At 40.5% G+C, this 20056-nt stretch overlaps 1 protein-coding gene and 1 pseudogene across 2 annotated transcripts in view; both read right to left on the reverse strand.

The window, feature by feature from the left end:
- Positions 1 to 523: 523 nt before the first annotated feature.
- Positions 524 to 20056, reverse strand: part of DCTN4 (dynactin subunit 4) — a 37944-nt gene continuing 18411 nt past the window's right edge. Inside the window, exons 6-14 of one of the 2 annotated variants that reach the window (XM_004620614.2) lie at positions 19918 to 19938; positions 19291 to 19364; positions 18129 to 18241; positions 17191 to 17300; positions 15513 to 15586; positions 11494 to 11548; positions 10198 to 10305; positions 6219 to 6316; positions 524 to 3776 (exon numbers count right to left, since the gene is read on the reverse strand). In XM_004620614.2, coding sequence (XP_004620671.1) covers positions 3563 to 3776; positions 6219 to 6316; positions 10198 to 10305; positions 11494 to 11548; positions 15513 to 15586; positions 17191 to 17300; positions 18129 to 18241; positions 19291 to 19364; positions 19918 to 19938 — 867 coding nt within the window. In that variant the 3' untranslated portion in view covers positions 524 to 3562. The remainder of the gene's footprint in view (positions 3777 to 6218; positions 6317 to 10197; positions 10306 to 11493; positions 11549 to 15512; positions 15587 to 17190; positions 17301 to 18128; positions 18242 to 19290; positions 19365 to 19917; positions 19939 to 20056) is intronic. The other variant, XM_004620615.2, reaches the window with a different exon arrangement.
- Positions 17465 to 17585, reverse strand: LOC129406362 (small nucleolar RNA SNORA48; annotated as a pseudogene).

Consider the following 20056-nt stretch of genomic DNA (forward strand, 5'->3'; position numbering starts at 1 on the left):
TCTGCAGGTGTGAAAAGGGTGAATCATTCAAGTGGTGAGGTTGGTATTAGGAGTGTGCACAGTCCACCTATATGCAGATGGATTTAAGTGCAGATGAATCACTTGGTAGGATTGGGACCTTTTGTGTAGTGGAGAAGTTATCTTTGGACCCAGAGTAAAATGCTGGCAGGAGCATTACAATAAACTGTAAATTTTACACGATGCTTCTGGGAATGCTTATATAGCTCAAATAACACCTACTTACTTTGTAAAGAGGTTTTTTCTTTTAAGTTTTGGGTAACACCTGCAGTATTCGGAAAACTAGGTGGTGCTGGAGAATGGACCCTGGTCTTCCACACAAGAGCACACACTCCCATCCTTTGAATTATCCTCCCAGCCCCATAATATGGCTTAGGACTCATTCACTTAGAAAAATGGAAAGAAATATGCCCACCGATTTGCATAGCAAATTCCTAGAAATAACCTGTGTTCTGATGAGACGTCATGTTATTCCAATCAGATTCCATAGAGCAAACAAAACACATTAAAGCTTTGTCTTCTTTATTTTACTACATTGTTAAGCAACAAAGCAAACCAGGAACCTGTCATTCATAAAGAATAAGGAGTGCCTCTTATTCCCCAAAGGGGCAAATAGGATGTTCTTCACAAATATGCGTGACATTTAGCTTATTATGCCTATAAGCACTTGTAACAGAACAGTGGTAGTTAATCAAATCACAAAGCCTTAAATCTCTGAAATTGTAGTTTCAAGTGCTAATGATATCTAATTCTGTCACATCAAAATTTTGCACCTGCTCTAATATAAAAAAGGCAACAAATTATAAATTTATCAGCTGTAGACATGGAACCAATTCTTTACTACATTGTTAAGCAAAATTTTACATAGAATGCAAATTTCCATTTAAAACTATGTTGAAGAAACATTAAACCAGTGGTTCTGTTATTCTGCAGTTAATTTGGCTTCAGAAGAGAAGACATTCTATGATTTACAGTGTCTCTGCATTTTTGTGTCACATGAAGTAATGAGACCCACTAGTTCAACATTACTTAGGGGAACAAATACCAGCTACGTGCTATAAATGCGCTACAAACAGTGTACAGTCTATGCAAACGTGTAAACCTGAAGCTATTCTCTACTTCGGTGCCCATTTCCTCCACTGTTAAGTATGGAGTAGTGGTTTCAAAGTAGGCTCTAGCAAACTGCAAAATAAACATGACATTAACACTCTATGGTATCATGAAAAATGAAATCCATTTCTAGGGTCTGAAAATTTGTCATTATATGTCTCCCTACCCCCGCCCCAACTCCTAAGAAGCTAAACCTTCTTACTGTCATATTAGAGATATGTGTTTTTTTTTTAATATACTGCAGCATATGTTATTCCGTGGAATATTGTTTCATAAATTGTCCTGACTTTAAGAAGAATACAATTTGGTATAGTTCAAAGATTTTCTAAATATTTTATCTTTCAAAGTGACCTATAGCCTATCTTAGTTTTTTTTTTCAAAAGATTTGAACTAAAAATCAGGGTAAAAGGAAATTTCTCTTTCCCCAAAGATATGGTCACTTGCTGTATTACAAAAAAAATGTGGTACAGCTGGTTTACTTTATTAGCCCCATTTTAGAAACATCACAGAATTAGGGTTAACAATTCCAGGACACAGTGAAAATAGCATGTGTAGGTAAGTGTTCTTGGCTATTTGCTGAACTACTTTTTGGTTTACAATCAAAATGGTGTTATGTGACATCCATAAAAGTCATAAACTTAAATATAATTTTGGATTCAAAATTGTATTTTGTGTTTGTATTTTTTAAATAGATTTAGGCCACATATTAAATAACAAGAGCGGACTACAGAGTAATTTCCATTATACTTAGGGAATACCAGGGAAGATGTCTTAGCATGGCTGATAGGGGTGGTCAGGGTATTTTCATTAGGAGGTTAGAACACATGTTGCATTCATGTTATATAAATAGAGCATAACCTTTCCCAGATATTAGTGATCTCTTCACCATATTACAATTTGCTAATAATGTACCTTTATTTTTCTTTGTTTGTTTGGGCCACACCTAGCGATCACTTAGGGTCACCCTTAACTAAGTGCTTAGAACCCATGTGATACAAGAGGGCTCCCACATGCAAACTGTACTTCCATCCTTTGAGTTCTTGCCCCAGGCCCCTAGTTACCTATGTACTTTTAGAAATGATTCAGTATATTTTAAATTCCAGGGGTGGAGCAATAGCACAGGAGGCAGGGCATTTGCCCTGCACACGGCTGACCCGGGTTTGATTCCTCTGTCCCTCTCAGAGAGCCTGGCAAGCTACTGAGAGTATCTCGCCCGCACGGCAGAGCCTGGCAAGCTACCCGTGACATATTCAATATGCCAAAAACAGTTACAAGTCTCAAAATGGAGACATTACTGGTGCCCGCTCAAACAAATCGATGAACAATGGGAGGACAGTGCTTTCAATGGAAAGAACATAGTTCAAACCATGCTAAAAACCTAGCCTCAAGTTTTCTGCATTCCAGAAGTGAACTTGTGTATCAAGTTTCACTAGGGTCTTTCCAGATCCCAAATATTCAGAATGGTGTATTGAGTTTAAAGAGCCAGGAAGAAAGGAGTGAGACACACACAGATTGCCTCCCATGGAGAAGGTGACCCACGGATGGTAGGGCAACATTTAAATTAAATGATATTTGCACACCCCTCCTCCACCACCTCCTTCCCCCATCTCTGACATGATATGTAATCATCTGCTTTTCAAAATCTCCCTAACAGTTCACTTTTACACTGAAAAAGTTTTAGGAGCCACTGATAATTATCTTGTATTCAGTGAGATAAGGCCAAATGACAGCACCTTAAAAACGGCAGATTTCCCCAATCATCAGAAAAAGTAAGATAATGTCCACTCCTTTTTGTCAAATGGGAATTTACGAAATGATGAAACTGTGAAGGCAAGTGAAGGAATGCTTAGACCACTCAGCACTGATTATATCTAATGGAATGCAGAAAGCAGTGGGTGCTTTAACAAGATTTACTTTCTAATTTTCTTTTTTTTGGCTTTTTGGGTCACCTCCCAAAATGCTCAGGTTACTCCTGGTGGTGCTTGGGGGACCATATGGGATGCCGGGGATCAAACCTGGGTCGGCTGCATGCAAGGCAAACGCCCTACTCGTGGCCCCAATTTTCATTTTTAGTTTCATCTGGGAGATTGTGATCCTTTGTGGCCAAGTCTGAAGACAATACAGTCAGTGTCTCAGTGGCAAATCTAATGGAGAGTTCTAAGGAACTTTCTTGGGGTAAACCACGCTGCTGTTATTCAACATGCAAGATTCAGTGTGGTAGACAAGTTTAGTGTCAACAGAAATAAGAGAAAGGGAACAGCTTTGACTCTGTGTTCCCAAAGCTTACCTACTGTCCTCTCCCCTTGATGGAATAGGATTCAGTAGTGCATAAGCCCACTGTTATCAACAAGGCCTAATGAAGTAGTGGTTTCCAAAGTTTAATGCATGTTTGTGGTGATACTGTCCTTTGGAATCTGCCTGCCAACGGAACCATTTAAGGAAGGAGTGGGCCCAAACTGAGTTCCAAGTGCTGGGTGAGCCAGATGACTTCTGTGCCTTGGTCACCTTCTTCCATGGGGCGGATGGGGGCTGCCAGGTTTTTAAAATCATGTTTCATCTTGAAGCACACGGTCACTTCGCCCTCCTCACGTTGTGGGGTCACTTTGATGAAAATACCCACTTTGTTGGCCTTTCTGAAGGCAATAATGCTACGGAAGGAAATAAGTACAGTGTTAGGCAGCTCACAAGTCAGCCGCGCCACCAGGACTTAGTTATTTTACAGCCAACAAGAAATTGCTGATGGCAAGATATGTCCCCATCTGTGTACCAGCAATGAAGTCTCTTCAATGAAATACTGATCTACTTTTCTAATATCATAAAAATTCACTTAAAAATGGTAAAAAGGATGTGCTAAAGTGATACTACAGCAGGTAGGGCACTTGCCTTCCATGTATAGCCAACCTAGGTTCAATCCCCAGCATCCCATATGGTTACCCTGAGCCCCACCAGGAGTGAGGCCTAAGTACCACTAAGTATAGTCCCCAAACAAAACAAGAATAAAAAATGGTAAAAGCAAATAAATCTTCTGAGCCTTAATTGTGCAAGCAACAAATGATAACTGGGAAGTTTTTTTTTTTTTTTTTTTTTTTTTTAAAACAAAAACTCCTTGCCTCGGGGCTGGAGCTATAGCACAGCACATAGGGCATGTGGCAGACCCGGGTTCGAATCCCAGCATCCCATATGGTCCCCTGAGCACTACCAGGAGTAATTCCTGAGTGCAAAGCCAGAAGTAACCCCTGTCCATCGCCAGGTGTGACCCAAAATGCAAAACAAACAAAAACAAACAAACAAAAAACTCCTTGCCTCTATACAGTAACAAATCACTTGTCCTGAAGTTTTTAAAGTTAACTCAAATTTGCTACTGACCGCAATGACTTCACCTCTGTTCTAAACTTTTCCAACCTATCCCATGTTATTTCTTCTTTACTGTCTTCTGAGGAAGTTTGATGATTCTGTTTAAAGCCAAGTCTCCTCTGCTAGAATATTCAGTTATTGCTTTTCAGCTCCAAGCTCCTATTCTTTCTGTATCTTGCTCTGTGACACAGGCTGTGCTAACCACTTTTCTCCCTTGTGGGCTGGCTTCCTGTCAGGTTCCCTCTGAGGAGGCCTTAGACCAGAGGCCTGGGGGAAGAAGGGGCCTGTTTCTCCTGGGAACTTCTTGTGGACATCCTGACTGCAATGCTTCTTCACTAAGGAGGGGCAGTATCAGCTTCTATCTCCCACGAGGCAGCTTCACTGTGCCATTCCTCCCCCACCTGAGATGTCAGCAACGGTCAGGCAGTGTCCTCGCCTACCAACTCCCAACCTTCCTAGGCGTCTGACTAAATTTTAGTAACTCTAATCTTTTCCTGGTAAATTCTTCATATCTGGGATACTTCAGAGTTCTCTTTAACCTCTGAAATTAACCCATTAAACACACACACAAACCTATATATATATATGTGTGTGTGTGTATATATATATACGTTACAATATATATAGTGATCAAACCCCAGGCCTCAACACGTGTGACACAAGAATGTTATCACAGAGTCATATGCTGTCACACTCAGATGTGCTCAAGGTTTACTCCTGGCTCTGCTCAGGGATAAAACAACTGCTGGGACTTGGGGGACCAGATGTAGTGCCAGGGATTGTACCCGGGTCTACTGTTTGCAATGAAAATATCCTACCCACTGTACTATCTCTCTGGTCCCCAACCACAACAATTTACATCTGAAATTCTTTGTGTTCGAATAGCTGATTTAGGAACAGAATATGACTAATGCAGACCTAATTCAGGGACAGGTTTGAGCTTTACTCCTCAGTTATTATATTGCTGGAAAATAGGTAGTGAATGAATCCAATGATAAACATATAAGGTAAGAATTTATGACCTGTCCATAGTGACTAAAAATCACATATTTGAAAATTTTTATCACTATGAGTAGGAAATATATTTAAATGAATAAACAAGTTAAATGATGAAAGAAATATCTAGAAGTATAGATAAATATCAAAATGTCAATAATGGTGGTTATCTCTGGTGGTGGAACTTTATTTTATTCTTCATGCTTTATATATATGTTCTTCAAACTTCCATACTATTAATTATTAATAGTAATTATTTTATAATAATCATTAGCCAATAATAATAATTATTTGGTTTTGGAGTAACACCCTGCAGTGCTCAGGGCTTACTCCTGGCTTGCTGCTCTGGGATCAATCCTGGGAACCATATATGGTGCTGGGAATTAAACTGGGGCTGGCTGCATGAAGGCAAGTATTCTCTAATTATTTTTATTATAAGGCAAGTACTCTCACAGCAATTATTTTTATAAGCAGGGAAGAAATAAATTATTGAATATGGCATGTGAACATTTTGCTTTTTGGGTCACACCTGGCAATGCACAGGGGTTACAACTGGCTCACACACTCAGGAATTACTCCTGGCGGTGCTCAGGGGACCATATGGGATACTGGGAATCGAACCCGGGTTAGCTGCGTGCAAGGCAAATGCCCTACCCGCTGCGCTATCACTCCAGCCCCAGGCATGTGAACATTTTGGATCAGGCAATTATAGTATGTGCAGGTCAAAAAAGTTCACTCACTCAGGATCATCCTGAAAGTCCTGGGGTTCTGCCAACTCGTCATACTCCGCTGCTGCATCCTTGCCAGCTAATACCAGCTCTTTGGGTGGCACCACCACCTGGACAGTAACACAAGACTTCAGATGAGATCACTGTGTTGTAAGACATTCATTCAAGGGAATAACCAAATCACTACAATGACCTACACACAGAATCAAGCAGGAAGTTTAAAAAACTTATAGAAGCATTATTTTACTTATATCCACAAAACATACTTTAGAAATACAGGCCTCTTCCTTGGGGTACCAAACTGAGATTACCAACAGTGAGGGGTAAGGATGGGGAATGAAAGAGGCAGACTAGAGGTGACATAAAGACTGGTCTTGTTGGGGATGAGACTCCAAAATGCTGGGCAGAGCCCCTGGGCAGAGCTCTTAGAATCCCCCGAAGGAAGGGATTCACCATCTTGTTAAACTAAGCCCACGTTTATCTTTATGCTTAACTAAACCTATTTATATTTATATTTATAATATATTTATAAATAGGTTGTTTATAAACCTATCTATATTTATAAATAGCCTCACGCATGAGTAAAGTCCCACGGAACCCAGGTAACACGGAACTTTGGGATCTTGGACTCTGGGCTCAATGGGACCAGGAGCAGAGATCCTCTGCCTGCTTCCCCCAATCTCTGGTGACCTGGGGGTCACACCCATACGTCACCTCCTGCTGACGCCAGATAATCTCCTCATCGGCCACCCTCCAGAACTCATGGCTGCTTCTCCCGGAAGGGAGCATAAAATAAGGCCCCTATAATCATGCCACCAGACTCTGCATCAGGGGTGCCCCAGAGTGGGGTAGGCGAGAGCCCTCCCTGCCCCAAGGGACCCAGCCCTGGCAGCCGACCTCCACTACCCTACCACTGCCACGCTCCAGGCGCTTTCCACATGTTCGAGCTGAGCCTCACGCATGAGTGAACATACTCCTGAAAGCAGCCGTGTGACGATACATCATCATAAAGGGTATATGCCTCTCGGAGAGCCTGGCAAGCTACTGAGAGTATCCTGTTTGCACTAAAGAGCCTGGCAAGCTCCCCGTGGCATATTCAATATGCCAAAAACAGTAACAATGACAGGTCTCATTCCCTTGACCCTGAAAAGAGCCTCCAATCATTGGGAAAGACGAGTAAGGAGAGACTACTAAAATCTCAGGGCTGGGACGAATGGAGACGTTACTGGCGCCTGCTCGAGTAAATCGACGAACAACGGGATGACAGTGATACAGTGATCAACACCCTCAGCTATGTAAAAGTCTAATCCAACTAAAGAATGTTTGTATTCTAATGTTTACTGGTTCTAATCAATAAATACTGGAAGCTAAGGTCAGTCAGGGCTCTCAGTTCATGAGGCTGTGCGCCCCCTGACCCCATGCTTTTTTTCTCTGATTTCTATCCTAATCCTTGCCGAGCCCCTGATTCAGGCCTGTTCTCCAGGGGCTGGTCTCTGGCCGTCCTGGGCTTGCTCTTTCAAGCCTGTGTTCTCCCTTGAACACATCTCTCTCTTCTGCTTGTTTCCACTCTGGAGAAGCCTGTGTTTACTCTTGAACATGTATGCTTTCCTCTCTTTCTCTCCCTCTAGTCAACTTCATGTTGCTAATTAAACAACTTTGTTAAATAAAAACTATCTTGTCCCCCCCAGTACTGTTACCTCAAAGTAATTAATATTATTGTAGACATGTTACCTAAGTTATAAAAAAAGCAGAAACAAACCTTTCTAATGAAAGAACAGAATATCTGAGGTGAGGATGGAGTCAAGAGTGCTTATTTCACTAGCTACACTGTGCAATTCAAGTGGGAGAATATGGAGGTTTCAACCGTGTCTTTCGTTTTATTAGTTTATTTATTTAGCTTCTGGGTTATACCCTGAGGCATTCAAGGACCATTCCTGACAGTGCCTGGGAGACCATATGGTACCAGACATTTGGAGTGCCAGGGACTGAACCGAGGTCTGCTAGTGCAAGGGAATCCTAACCTGCTGTACTTTTTCTCCAATTCCAAAATTTTATGTTTTAAGAAGATGAGGTCAAACAATAATGAGATTAAAGATGAGGTTAGGATATAAAGAATAATGCAGCAGACATGGGTGTTTATTGCATTATTCTTTATTCTTTCCAGTGTATCTGAAAACTTTAGCACATTTAACAACAAATAAATGGGGCTGGGAGATAGCTCAAAGGGTCAGAGTACATGCTTTGCATGGTGGAGACCTAATTTTGATCCCCAACACTGTGAGGTTCCCTAAGCACCTAGCTGGGTGCAGTCCTGAGCATAGCTGGGTATAACCCAAAAATAAAAATCAAACAAAACAATAATGGAGATGCTTGGCATGTTAAGTCAAGCTCATTCAAATGCTGTAAGTAGGCTTCAGCTGCTATGTCAGACTGACAGATCATGTCAACTTGATTTCTGTTACGAATACAAATGTGGTTAGGGGGTTTAAGAGAAAGAGTCTATAAGCTGGATATATGCATGGGGCTCTAATTTGTGTCTCTATTCTTATCGGTGTTACAGAAACACAGAAAAAAAGGCAAGGATAGATAAGAGCCATTTGTTTTGGGAGTGAGGCTAATAAGTAAAATAATTGAAAAGCGGAGAAAACGTGATAAAGGATTTCTCTACTAATAAGTGTTAAATGTAAAGGCCACGTTTCATTCATTTAAATAATACTTAGTGAAAAATCAGAATCACTTATTTTATTTAGTTTTTTTCGACCATATAGGGCTAGCTCCTGGCTCTGTGCTCAGGGATCACTCCTGGCCACGCTAGGGGACCATATGCGATGCAAGGATAACTGCCTGCACTGCAAGCCTAACCCCCTGTACTATCTCTTTTGATTCCAAATCACTTATTTCAATCTTTAGTAAGTGCTGTGTATATACTACATGGATACTCTGTGACCCAGCCAGAAGAACCATATAGACTTTTAAATGTTATTTCTTGGCTGGAGAGGGAAGAGCGGGCAGTGCATTTACTTTGCACACAGATAACCTGGGTTTTCCACACCCGATAGCCTGGGTTCCATTTCTAGCACTCCGTATGGTTCCCTGAGCCCCACCAGGAGTGACCCCTGGGTTCAGAGCCAAAAGTAAGCCCTGAGCAGAACTCGGCGTGGCCCCAAACCAAACCAAACCAAAACACCCAAAATGTTATTTCCTGAATCTGAAGAATGCATTAAACAAAAAGAGCGTGGTATGGATATGACTATCACCGTTGAGGAAAGAATGAAGGGTAAAGTGGATAAAATGAAGAGTAACATTTTCCAGCATGTAAGTTCATAACCCTGTGAATCTGCTTGGAGAATAAACATTCATACGTATATTTTTATGCATCTAGAAAGCTCGATGTAGGGATCTGTAAGGTCATTCTGCATCAACAGAGATGAGGACATTGGGGTTGAAGAGGTAACTCCAAGGGCTGAGGGCACACTTGGCGTGTAGGAGCCCTGGGCTCACTCTCCAAACTGCCTGGTCCTCCGGGCACTGTGAGGAGCAATCCAGAATACTCCAGCAATCCAGTGCTTAAGTGACCCTTAAGCACTACCAGGGGCCCAGAAACCCTCCCCTCACTCCAAACAGAACATAAAAGACATAAAAGCGTTACGCTTCCTAAGAATTTGGACTTCACTTCAATCAGAGGAATGCCAAATGTTTGGCATGCCACTACTGAAGTGACAGTTTTGAAAGATCACTCTGGTAAGATAATAGATGGGAACAGGAACAATGGGTGGGAACTGTAACAGAATTTACGGTTACAATTTGGGTAAGAAACAATAAGATATTCAAACAAGGCAGCAAAAGTATGTTTGAAGTTAAAGTTCAAGAATCAAAAGGAATTTGATAACTACGTGGATGTGGAAACAAAGATGATGCAAGGCCGTAGGCCAGGTCCAATAAGGCACTCTAGGAAATCAGGGTCAATCAATTTGAGGCCAAACAATCTTACCTTGGCAGTGCTGTTTATATCATCCGGATCCCCCTCCTCACATTCCAACAGTGTCACATGGGTGAGGTTCTCTACTGGATTGGTGAGAGTCAGGAGGACCTGGCTCTCCTGGGGAACAGAAAAAGGCATTTTCAGAAATATTCCACTATTGCCATGTAGAGTCACATTTTTAGTAGCTAACATTTCACAAAAGCTTCTAATTGTTACCATATTACTCTACATCCATATTTCTTTTCTTTTGTGAGTAACATAACTTAAAAAAATTTGAAAAAAAATTTTAATGAATCACTGTGAGATACAGTACAAAACTTAGAAATTTGCATGGTTACATTTTGGTCATACAATATTCAAGTACCCATCCCTCCACCTGTGCCCATTCTCCAACACCAATGTTACCAGTATTCCTTCTGTCACCCCTCCTTCGCCCCCCTGCCCCCCCCCAGGCACATTCCCTCTTACTCTCTACACCCATTATTTCTGAGCACCATATTTCCATACCACAAAATCTCAGTCATCACTGATTTCTGGTCTATTACTTATATGTTAAACTATATATTCTCTGGAATTAGGCTTATTTCCCTGAGGAAACGAAACAAATACATTTGAATGGGCTAGTTACTAGATACGAAAATTTTGAGGAATTCCTATTATTCTAAATAATTTGAAATAAATTTAAAGTTTATGATCCTAGGGCTGGGAATGAACGCTTTGCACGTAAGAGTCCCAGGTTTAACCCTTACCGTTCCTGAGCACCGGGGACTGGGCAAGGACACAACCCCTGACCACTTCCAGGTGTCAGAGACTTTAAAGAATTCTTAACTTACAATATGCCCTTGTTTGATATGCTCGTTAAGATTATGAAAAAAATCTTCAAAATGAAACAGGAGTATATTTCCCTGAGCAGCATGAAAAGGAAAACAAGGGCTGCTGTAGAATATTCTGTAATTTTCTGGGAGGGGTTGGGAAGAAGGGCATACAGAATCCCAAAGAGAAGCAGCTGCGGTGAAGAGAGCTAGCTGATCTCTGACAGGACACGCAGGCGCACGTGACGGCGGAGAGCTTTCTGACTGAAGAAGAGGGAATGCTGCCCGTGGGGTCAACATTACCTCCCCTGTTTTCTCCAAATACGATTCTTCTTCTACATAATATACACCCCCTGCCCCAAACACTCTTTAGAAATGCTGTTATAAGTAATTTTAAAGAGACTCTCAATTTCTTAATTAGTGACCTCCACCAACATGCACCCACACATACTTAATCCATTCTTTTGCTTCCTGGAATAAACACGGTACTAACCTTCATGTGGCGAAGGTTAGGAATTGACATAATTCTCACTTCTGGAATATAATTGCTATGTGTGGAAAAAGAAAAAAGGGATTAGCTTAAGGTCTTTTAAGATTCTTTTTATAGCTGGCAAAGCAAAGACTCTCATTCATATCAATTTGAACATGCCAAAGAATTTTAAGGAATCATATGATCATCCAATTATCTTGAGGTTTCTGTGTACACAGCCAGCCCAAATTCAATCCTCAGAACTACCTATGTATGCCCCACTGAGCACTGCCGAGTGATTCCTAAGCAGAGCCAGGAGTAAGCCCTAAGCACCACCTGGCGTGGCCCCAAAGTCTAGCCCTCCTTTCCTCCCTCCAAAAGAAATTGAAACATCAATTTGAACTGGCAGCGAGTTCCTTCTGAAATTTTATATATAGCTTATATAAGCATGCGCATCACGCAGGTAACATATATGTATGGAGCTCCTGACAGTATCCCGCCCGCATGGCAGAGCCTGGCAAGCTACCCGTGATATATTTGATATGCCAAAAACAGTAACAAGTCCCACAATGGAGATGTTACTGGTGCCCACTCGAGCAAACTGATGAGCAATGGGATGACAATGATACAGTGCTAATGATTTTCTGAATTACTTATTAATTACTTACTAATTATTCCCAGCTGTGGTCAGGAGCCCAAAAGTCAATCCCAGTAATATCTGGGCCACCACTGCTGGAGACCCTTGGGTCACCACGGTTGGTTTTGAGTGTCACTAGGTCTACACTCTGCAGTGTAGAGTGGGGGTAGTGATGGTGGGCTAATGCAGTTAATGGACAGAACCTGGGTCCTCATACGTGAAAGTCACATATCCCAACCCTCTGAGCTCTCTCTCCAGTTCTTGTTTTTAAGATTCTTTAAGTTCATTTCATATTTTTTTGTTGTTGTTTTTGGGCTACACCCAGTGAGACTCAGGGGTTAGTCCTCGCTCTGCACTCAGGAATCACTCATGGTGGTGCTCAGAGGACCATACAAGGTGCCTGGGTTGACTGCGTGCAAGGCAAGAGCCCCACCTACTGTACTATTTCTCTGGTACATCTATAAGTTCATTTCTGTAAATCTGAAAGGAAAATGGCTATTAGATTCAAGTCTGATTTAACTATATACTGTAGGGTTGTAAAAATAATCCCCAAACACCACTTTTTATTGCACCTATTTATGTATCATGTAAATATTCTCTTTATAAACGTTAACTCATGTAATCTTCATTTTAACTAAATTTAAATAGGTATTATGGATAAAAACAGGACTGGGAGAAGTAACCTGATGGCAAGGAGGCAAGAATACTTGCTCGTAACCACTATGCTGCACTGCCAAGTTTACATGTCAGTTTAGTATTTACAAAACTAAGATATCTCCTTATAAAGACCAGGGAAAGATGTTCATCTCTTTGTGTCTTGGTATTAACAATTATAAAATAAGGACAGGTGGCGGGGGGATAACTCAAGGACTGGGTTCAATCCTTGACGTTGCAAATTCCCTATCTCAACCTGAGCACAAGTGGTTATGTTCATGGGCCCAGCACAGTAACAGGACCCATGCACTGAATTGTCTAGCTGACAAAACCAGGCTGAGGATCACTGGGCCCGTGGCTTCCCGAGCACTGTGTGGAGACGCCCCCTCAACTCACCTCCATACCAATAAGGTAACTTATCTTTATCTTAAATGATTTTTTTTTCTCTTTTTGGTTCACACTCGGTGTTGCACAGGGGTTACTCCTGGCTCATACATGCAGGAATTACTCCTGGTGGTGCTCGAGGGACCATAAGGGATGCTGGGAATCAAACCCGGGTCGGCCGCATGCAAGGCAAACACCCTACCCGCTGTGCTATTGCTCCAGCCCCAATCTTGGGCTCATTGTAAATTAAGCAAATAAGTGGGAAAGCGTTTGACTAAAACACGCATTAATCCCCCCCCCTCACCCACGGTTTTATTTTGTTTTATTTTATATTTTTATGTTTTGTTTTTTGGGTCATACCCGGCGATGCTCAGGGGTTAATCCTGGCTCTGCACTCAGGAATTATTCCTGGAGGTGCTCAGGGAACCATACTGAGATGCTGGGAATCGAACCAGGGTCAGCCATGTGCAAGACAAACGCCCTACCTGCTGTGCTATTGCTCCAGCCCAACATGCATTGATCTTATGCTTAATAAATTAACATAAGGTAAAATGTCATTGCATAAACACTAAGAGTGGGGGTATGTTTCTGTTAGAACTGAGACAAAGTATTTCAGCTTCAAACAGTATTTTTTCATGCTCTCCATCAGAATTACTTAAAGTATTTAAAGAACTCAAATCCCAGAGTCCCGCCAATAGGGACTGGACTTCGATGGCCTGCCTAATGGCCAGAGCACCTGTATTCCTGCGTGATTCTGCTGTGCTATCAAACGTCTTTTTCTCAAATACAGTTTAATATATTGATAACCACATCTTGCCGTTTCGGGTTTCTATAATAAGTCTAATTTCTAATCAGGAATGAAATCCATTCCAGACTTCACATGTACTATTTTTGTAGCACTGTTCCTTTCTAACTGGTCATAATAATTAATAAGATAAGCTAGGAAAACAGAGCATTACCTTATAACAATTTAAATTGCAAAGCCCTACTAAATAACCCTGATTGGTAGGTAGAATTTCTATTTTTTGTTTCTGTTTTTGGGTGACACCCAGCTGTGACCATACCCAGGGGACCATACCCTGAGTGTTGGGGACCTGCCCCTAGGCCTGCCATGTGCAAGGCGAGCGCCCTATCCTCTGTACTATCTCTTGGGCCCATGTATCATTTCTTTTCCAGAATGAGGGGGCAGTTTTAGACAATGGCGAAACTCAGCAACTGGCCCTCTAAGTTCTCTTCTCATAATTCTTAATTAAGAGACCAGCACTTCACATATTTCGGTTAGTTTGGTTTTGGATCACACCCATGCTCTCCATTCAGGAATGACTCCTGGTGGTGCTCAGGGGACCACATCAGATACTGGAGATCGAGCCTCAAGCCAAACGCCCTACCAGTGTACTATTATTCCGGCATTTAAAAAAACTGATAGTGGCTTAATTGCTCTTTAACTGCCACATAATTAATACTCTACAGAATGTGTACCTTGATTTAATTATTTCCTTATAATTATTAATCACCTTGACAGAAAATTGTTTCCAGTTTTTTTTGTCATTAAAATGTTATAATACACATCCTTCTTTAGATACTTTATATACCAGTGATATCTTCAGATACTGATAATGTTATTTCTATAGAATAGAATATCCTGAGATAGCAAAAAGGTGTATGTAATTTTATCTTGCTATTTCAGACCTCTCTCCAAAAATGCCCAGCAATGCATAAGCCAACAATATATACAATATGTTTGACTAGTCTCAAGGGTATTTTTTTAAAAAAACTATACTTTTCTTATCCAGTCTCATGATCTTCTCATGTTTTCAGGTATATTTCCTCTTGTGTAAGGGGCCAGTTCAAATCGCAAGCCAGGTTCTCTAGGGGCTACTTGATTACTCATGAAAGGCTTTTTACCTTAAAGTTAAGACAATTATTGTCCTAATTTTTCAAAATACTTTTCTTGTTTGACAGGTGATTTTCATGCAGTGAATTCCCTTCCACTGACAGTCCTAGTAAGTTAACACAATTACTTCATTCAATCAAGTGTTATCAGAACACAGTTAAAGTTTCAAGGATCTCTTTAGTCTGCTATAATGTATTAGCTTTTATTTAATTTAAAACTATTTCTAACCCTAGGTAATCACCTAATCCATTGTGATGAATGGCTAGTGACTCTCTCGAGTGCTCAACATGCCACAACATGCCAGATCACACACTCCTGGCTTAGACAAAAACAAGCACCCTTGATTCTCTGATTCTCCGTTGACAGACTTGCCTTAAACTTCATATTAACTATTGAAAAACCTATACAGGAATAATTGGCAAATTATTCTGATGTAGTTTTTCTTTAATTCTTTTAAATCAAGAGTAAACTCACACAGCAACCAGCTGAATTTTGAATTTGATAGATGTTGGATTAAATTCTGGCTTGCTCAGATTGTGTTCACATTTCTAAAAAGAAAAGTACAGTATGTATCAGAAAAACAAGACGACAATTTGTTCTTGCACAGAGCACTAAATTTAGCATTCCCTAGAGATTTACATTGTGTTAAAAGACCACATACATTTTAAACGAGACGTATACTACCAATAATCAAAATTTATAAAATATGTTTTGGACTTCAAGTATAAGCAATTGCACTATCAAATATTACACCTTCAAACCTAATGCAATAAAATAACACATGCATAGTATTTTACTGAGTATGCTGAACAATGAGCTTCTTTAGAAATTCAGCTTATTAAAATTTAGATTCTGTGATATACAATATTGCATACTGTGTCTTACAGGTTCTGTGATATGCGTATACATATTTATAGCATAGACTACTGAACATATTTAATACTGTTGTATATACAAGATCTGCTTATGATGGTTTCCCATGCAGACCACAGCCCTCACCAGTATACCCACCTCCCTCCACCTTAACTTCTCCCCAAACTCGTATGGATCAGTTCTCCCACAGTGTTTGCCTTCGGCCCTTTGTTGCTACCTTGCTATGTATCTTTTTTTGTTTGTTTGTTTTCAGTACATAATTCAAATACATACACATTTCAAGTATGTAATTCAGTACAAAACTCAAGTGTTCAAAACCTATATGTAATTGTGATGACTATGTTAAACTGCAGAAATAAAACATTTCCATCATCACAGAAAGTTCTGTGGGATTCCCTGATCTAGAATGTTCTCCTCTACCTGGAATTGTTTTAAAAATTTAAAATTTCATTTTCTAATTTACGGAGTAAACTCTGTGCTCTGCTCTGTAGATTTGCTGACCATGAACTCTATTTGCTTGTTTTGGTGGTGCTGTCAACAGATCCAAGGCCTTACACATGCTACTGTGAGCTATATTCCTTGCCCCAGACCTTGAATTTTTTGCGTCATTTTTCTTTTAATTGCTTTCTTAAATAAGCATTTTATTTTTTAGTATTCCTCTGTATTTCTTCTATACTAGCCTAAAAACTGTATGATTTCACTGTTCTTTCAGGGATCAGCACTATGAACTTGACCTCTAGCTAGGTCAGTTCACACAACTGCAAACAAGGCCAGAGCACATGTTTTGCATGCAGAAGGCCTGGGTCCAATCCATGGTACTCCACACAGTTCCTTGAGCAACACTGGATATGGCCCCCATGTGATTCTCCCCTCCCCCCTTCCCCCAAAAAACCCCACACCAAAACCCAGGAAAAAAAGAGATAATGATAATGATAATGATAATGATAATAATAATAATAATAATAATAATAATAATAATACCTTACAGAGTTAGGAATATTGAATTTGTCTTGAAAGAATTTTAAACAGTGTATGGGGCTAAGTGGTAGAGCAATTGACTTGCTTGTGTGAGGCCCTGGCTTCACCCTGGCACCGCCACCCCTACCTCAAATATCTCCCCCAAGTCCAAAGCCTAAAATAAGTGTCTGGACATACAGAACATTCTCCTAAGTATTCACTACATTCCAGGGATTTTGACAATGCCTAGACACTAACCATGTCCCCTTTAACTTGTCCTTTTTCTGTACAAATAGCAAAGTAGTAGACTGGAAATACTTACCCGGCAGCGCAGGGATCGCTTGATAAGAAGATGTTTGTGACGAGGATAGAGTTGTGAAGCACAGATTGGCTGGAAGTCAGGCTGCAAAAGACGCTGCTGAAGAGTAGTCACTATTGACGAAAGACAGAAACTAGGTTTAGCTTAGAGTGACCTGCCTCAACTTAACTACTGAGAAAAGGTTGCCTTTGAGAAATGTTTCAAAAACAATATAGAAGCTTGTCAGACATTTTTAAAGTTCTCTAAATGAGTAACTGTTATCTATTTTATTTATTTTTTATGTGCCCCAGAGCCAAACAGGCATCAAGCTGGGATGAACAAAGGACCACTTGCTTTGTCCCTGACTGATATAAGAGCAATGCCACCAATGAGGCAACTCTTTGCCCATTATCTGGGCACTTTTTTTTTTTTAACTACCAACAACTATGCTGTTAAAAAAAAATCTCAAAAAACAGGTTGGGGAGAGCTCAGAGGTGGAGCTTGCAGGGGCTGAGTACCCCCGCTGCAGCACTGCCCCAGATTCCATGCGCAATCCTGGCAACACTGCAATTCGTGATCCCTCGTGCCTTAATGAAGAATGCAGTCTCTACAGTACCACAACCAAGTACGTAACCCCGAGGGTACACTGAAAGTGAAGTGTGCAACTGGCAGCAGGGACAGTGTAAACAGTTTGAAAAGAGGCAAGGCTGGAGAGCTAGAATGAGGGTTAAGGTGTTGGCCTTGAGTGCAGAGGATCTGAGTTTTGTCCCAGCACGGCCAGCAATGATCTCTGAGCACAGCGCCAGGAGCGGCAAGCCCTAAGCACTGCTGTGTGTGGTCCCAACATCAAAGGGAAGAAAAAAAAAAAAAGAAAACAAGTTTCAAAATAAAAAGGTTCAACCAATGTAAAATAAGCATAATTGATGTAAATAGGAACAAAGTAGCATAAGGATTAAAATTACCCTCTGTTAAATTGACTGGTCTTGTGTAATAGTCTTCAGGGAGAGGTTCCACTTCATCTACAGCCTGAGCTGGCTCAATCTTTATCTCTTTCTGGTCCTCTCCTTCTTTCAGGCTGAAGAATAAAAACAGTAACTCCTCAGGGGTTTACCTGACAACCTTCAAATCTATGATCTAATAACTGAAGTGTTCTTCCATAGCAAGAAATTGATAATTCTTTTCAAATGTATTAAATTGCCCTATGTAAAAATTATACTTTCTGTTTAAGTTTTCTCTAAGTGTAATAATCTTCTCCCCCACTGACAATTATGGAGAGTTGTTCCTTAAACAGTGTGTATATCTGTGCATTTTTATTTTTCACTTTTCATCTATATTCACTATTAACATTTTACCACATTATCATTTTCAGTCTTTATCTTAACAAAATTTTGGTTTTGAGGACAGGAAATACAGTATCGGAAGTTAAGGTGTTTGCCTTGCATGTAGGTGACCCCAGTTTTGACCCCTGGCATCATCTATGATACAACCCCTAGTATTTCCAGAGGTCATGCCTAAACGCAGAATAATTCTGGAACACTGTCAAGTGTGGCCCAAAAACTCTCTTGCAAACAAAATTAAAATATTTTTGGAGGTATATGTCTAAACTGGTAAAATTCATGAGCATATATACGAGACTTGGGTTTGATCCCTGGTACCAAAAAGATTAAGTAATGTTTGAGGGAAATGTTAGTTTTTTAAAAAGTAAACAAATCCAAATCAAAACATTTAAATTTTTTTTTTTTTTTTTTTTAGTGCTTCTGGTTCTGTTCTGATGGATCACTCCTGGCGGGGTGGGAGGGACTGTATGTGGTGCGAGGGATCAAACCGAGTCTGAGTCACATAAGTGCCATTCCTGCTGTACTACAGCTGTGACCTGTAATTTTTTAAAAATTAATTTAACATTAAGTTTGAGGTTGTGTATCACTAAAGCAGTATCTATATACAAGCCTACCAATTATAGCCAGTTCTATACTTCAACACAGAACCGTCCCTTTTGATTTGTGACCTCTCCCGTCCCTTCTGGTAGCAACTGATTTGATCTTGCAGAGCAGGAGCTTATTTTTGCTTCACTATTTACTCTGATAACAGCTTTTTTCTTCAAAGTAATTTAACACACAAACTTACGAAAGTCCAGCAAGGGTACTGATGGTTGCACCAGCTCTTGGTCGCTGAAGCCTGGTTCCAAGACCGTATTTGTCCTGCACAGAATTCAGAAATTCCGATTAGAAGTCCCACATTTAGGGTCCAAAGAGAAAGCACAGGGGTTAAGAAGCTTGCCTTGCATGTGGCTGATCTTCACTGGATCTCTGGCACTGAATGGTCCCCCAAGCATTGCTGGGAGCGACCCCCAAACACACAGCCAGGAGCAGCCCCAATCCACCCCCGCAAAACAAATCCCACATATACACATTTATTTATCAAAAGAAAGACATGGGTGGGACAGCATGAGAAGCACAGGGAAATAAGCAAAGAAAAATAAGCTAACTAAAAAATTTCTTTTAATGTGAACATGTATGGTCATAATATTGAAGTTAATGAAAGCAACACTCACAGACTTACACCACACTAACACAGTGAGGGCTAAATGTGATGTTTTTACTATTAATCTAAAAAATCTAATAACAAGTTACAGCTTAGTCTAGGATGTGGAAATGTCTAAGATACATGATTTAAAGAAAATGTCTTTCTGTAACCTCAGTGATCATCTGTTGCCTTCTTCAGGGTTAGCAAAAATCATAAAAGGGAACTTACCACTACATGAATAGTGTGTTGCTGTAGGCCCCCAAATAGCAGCGGGTTGCAACAGAGACAAAAAAAAAAAAAAAAAAGTGCCGTATAAAATAGAAGCAAACTAAAACAGCAAGCAGGTTGTATGAGAAAATTGAAAGAA

The sequence above is a fragment of the Sorex araneus genome, chromosome 6 (genome assembly GCF_027595985.1).
Source record: "Sorex araneus isolate mSorAra2 chromosome 6, mSorAra2.pri, whole genome shotgun sequence".
NCBI classification, from domain to species: Eukaryota; Metazoa; Chordata; class Mammalia; order Eulipotyphla; family Soricidae; genus Sorex; species Sorex araneus.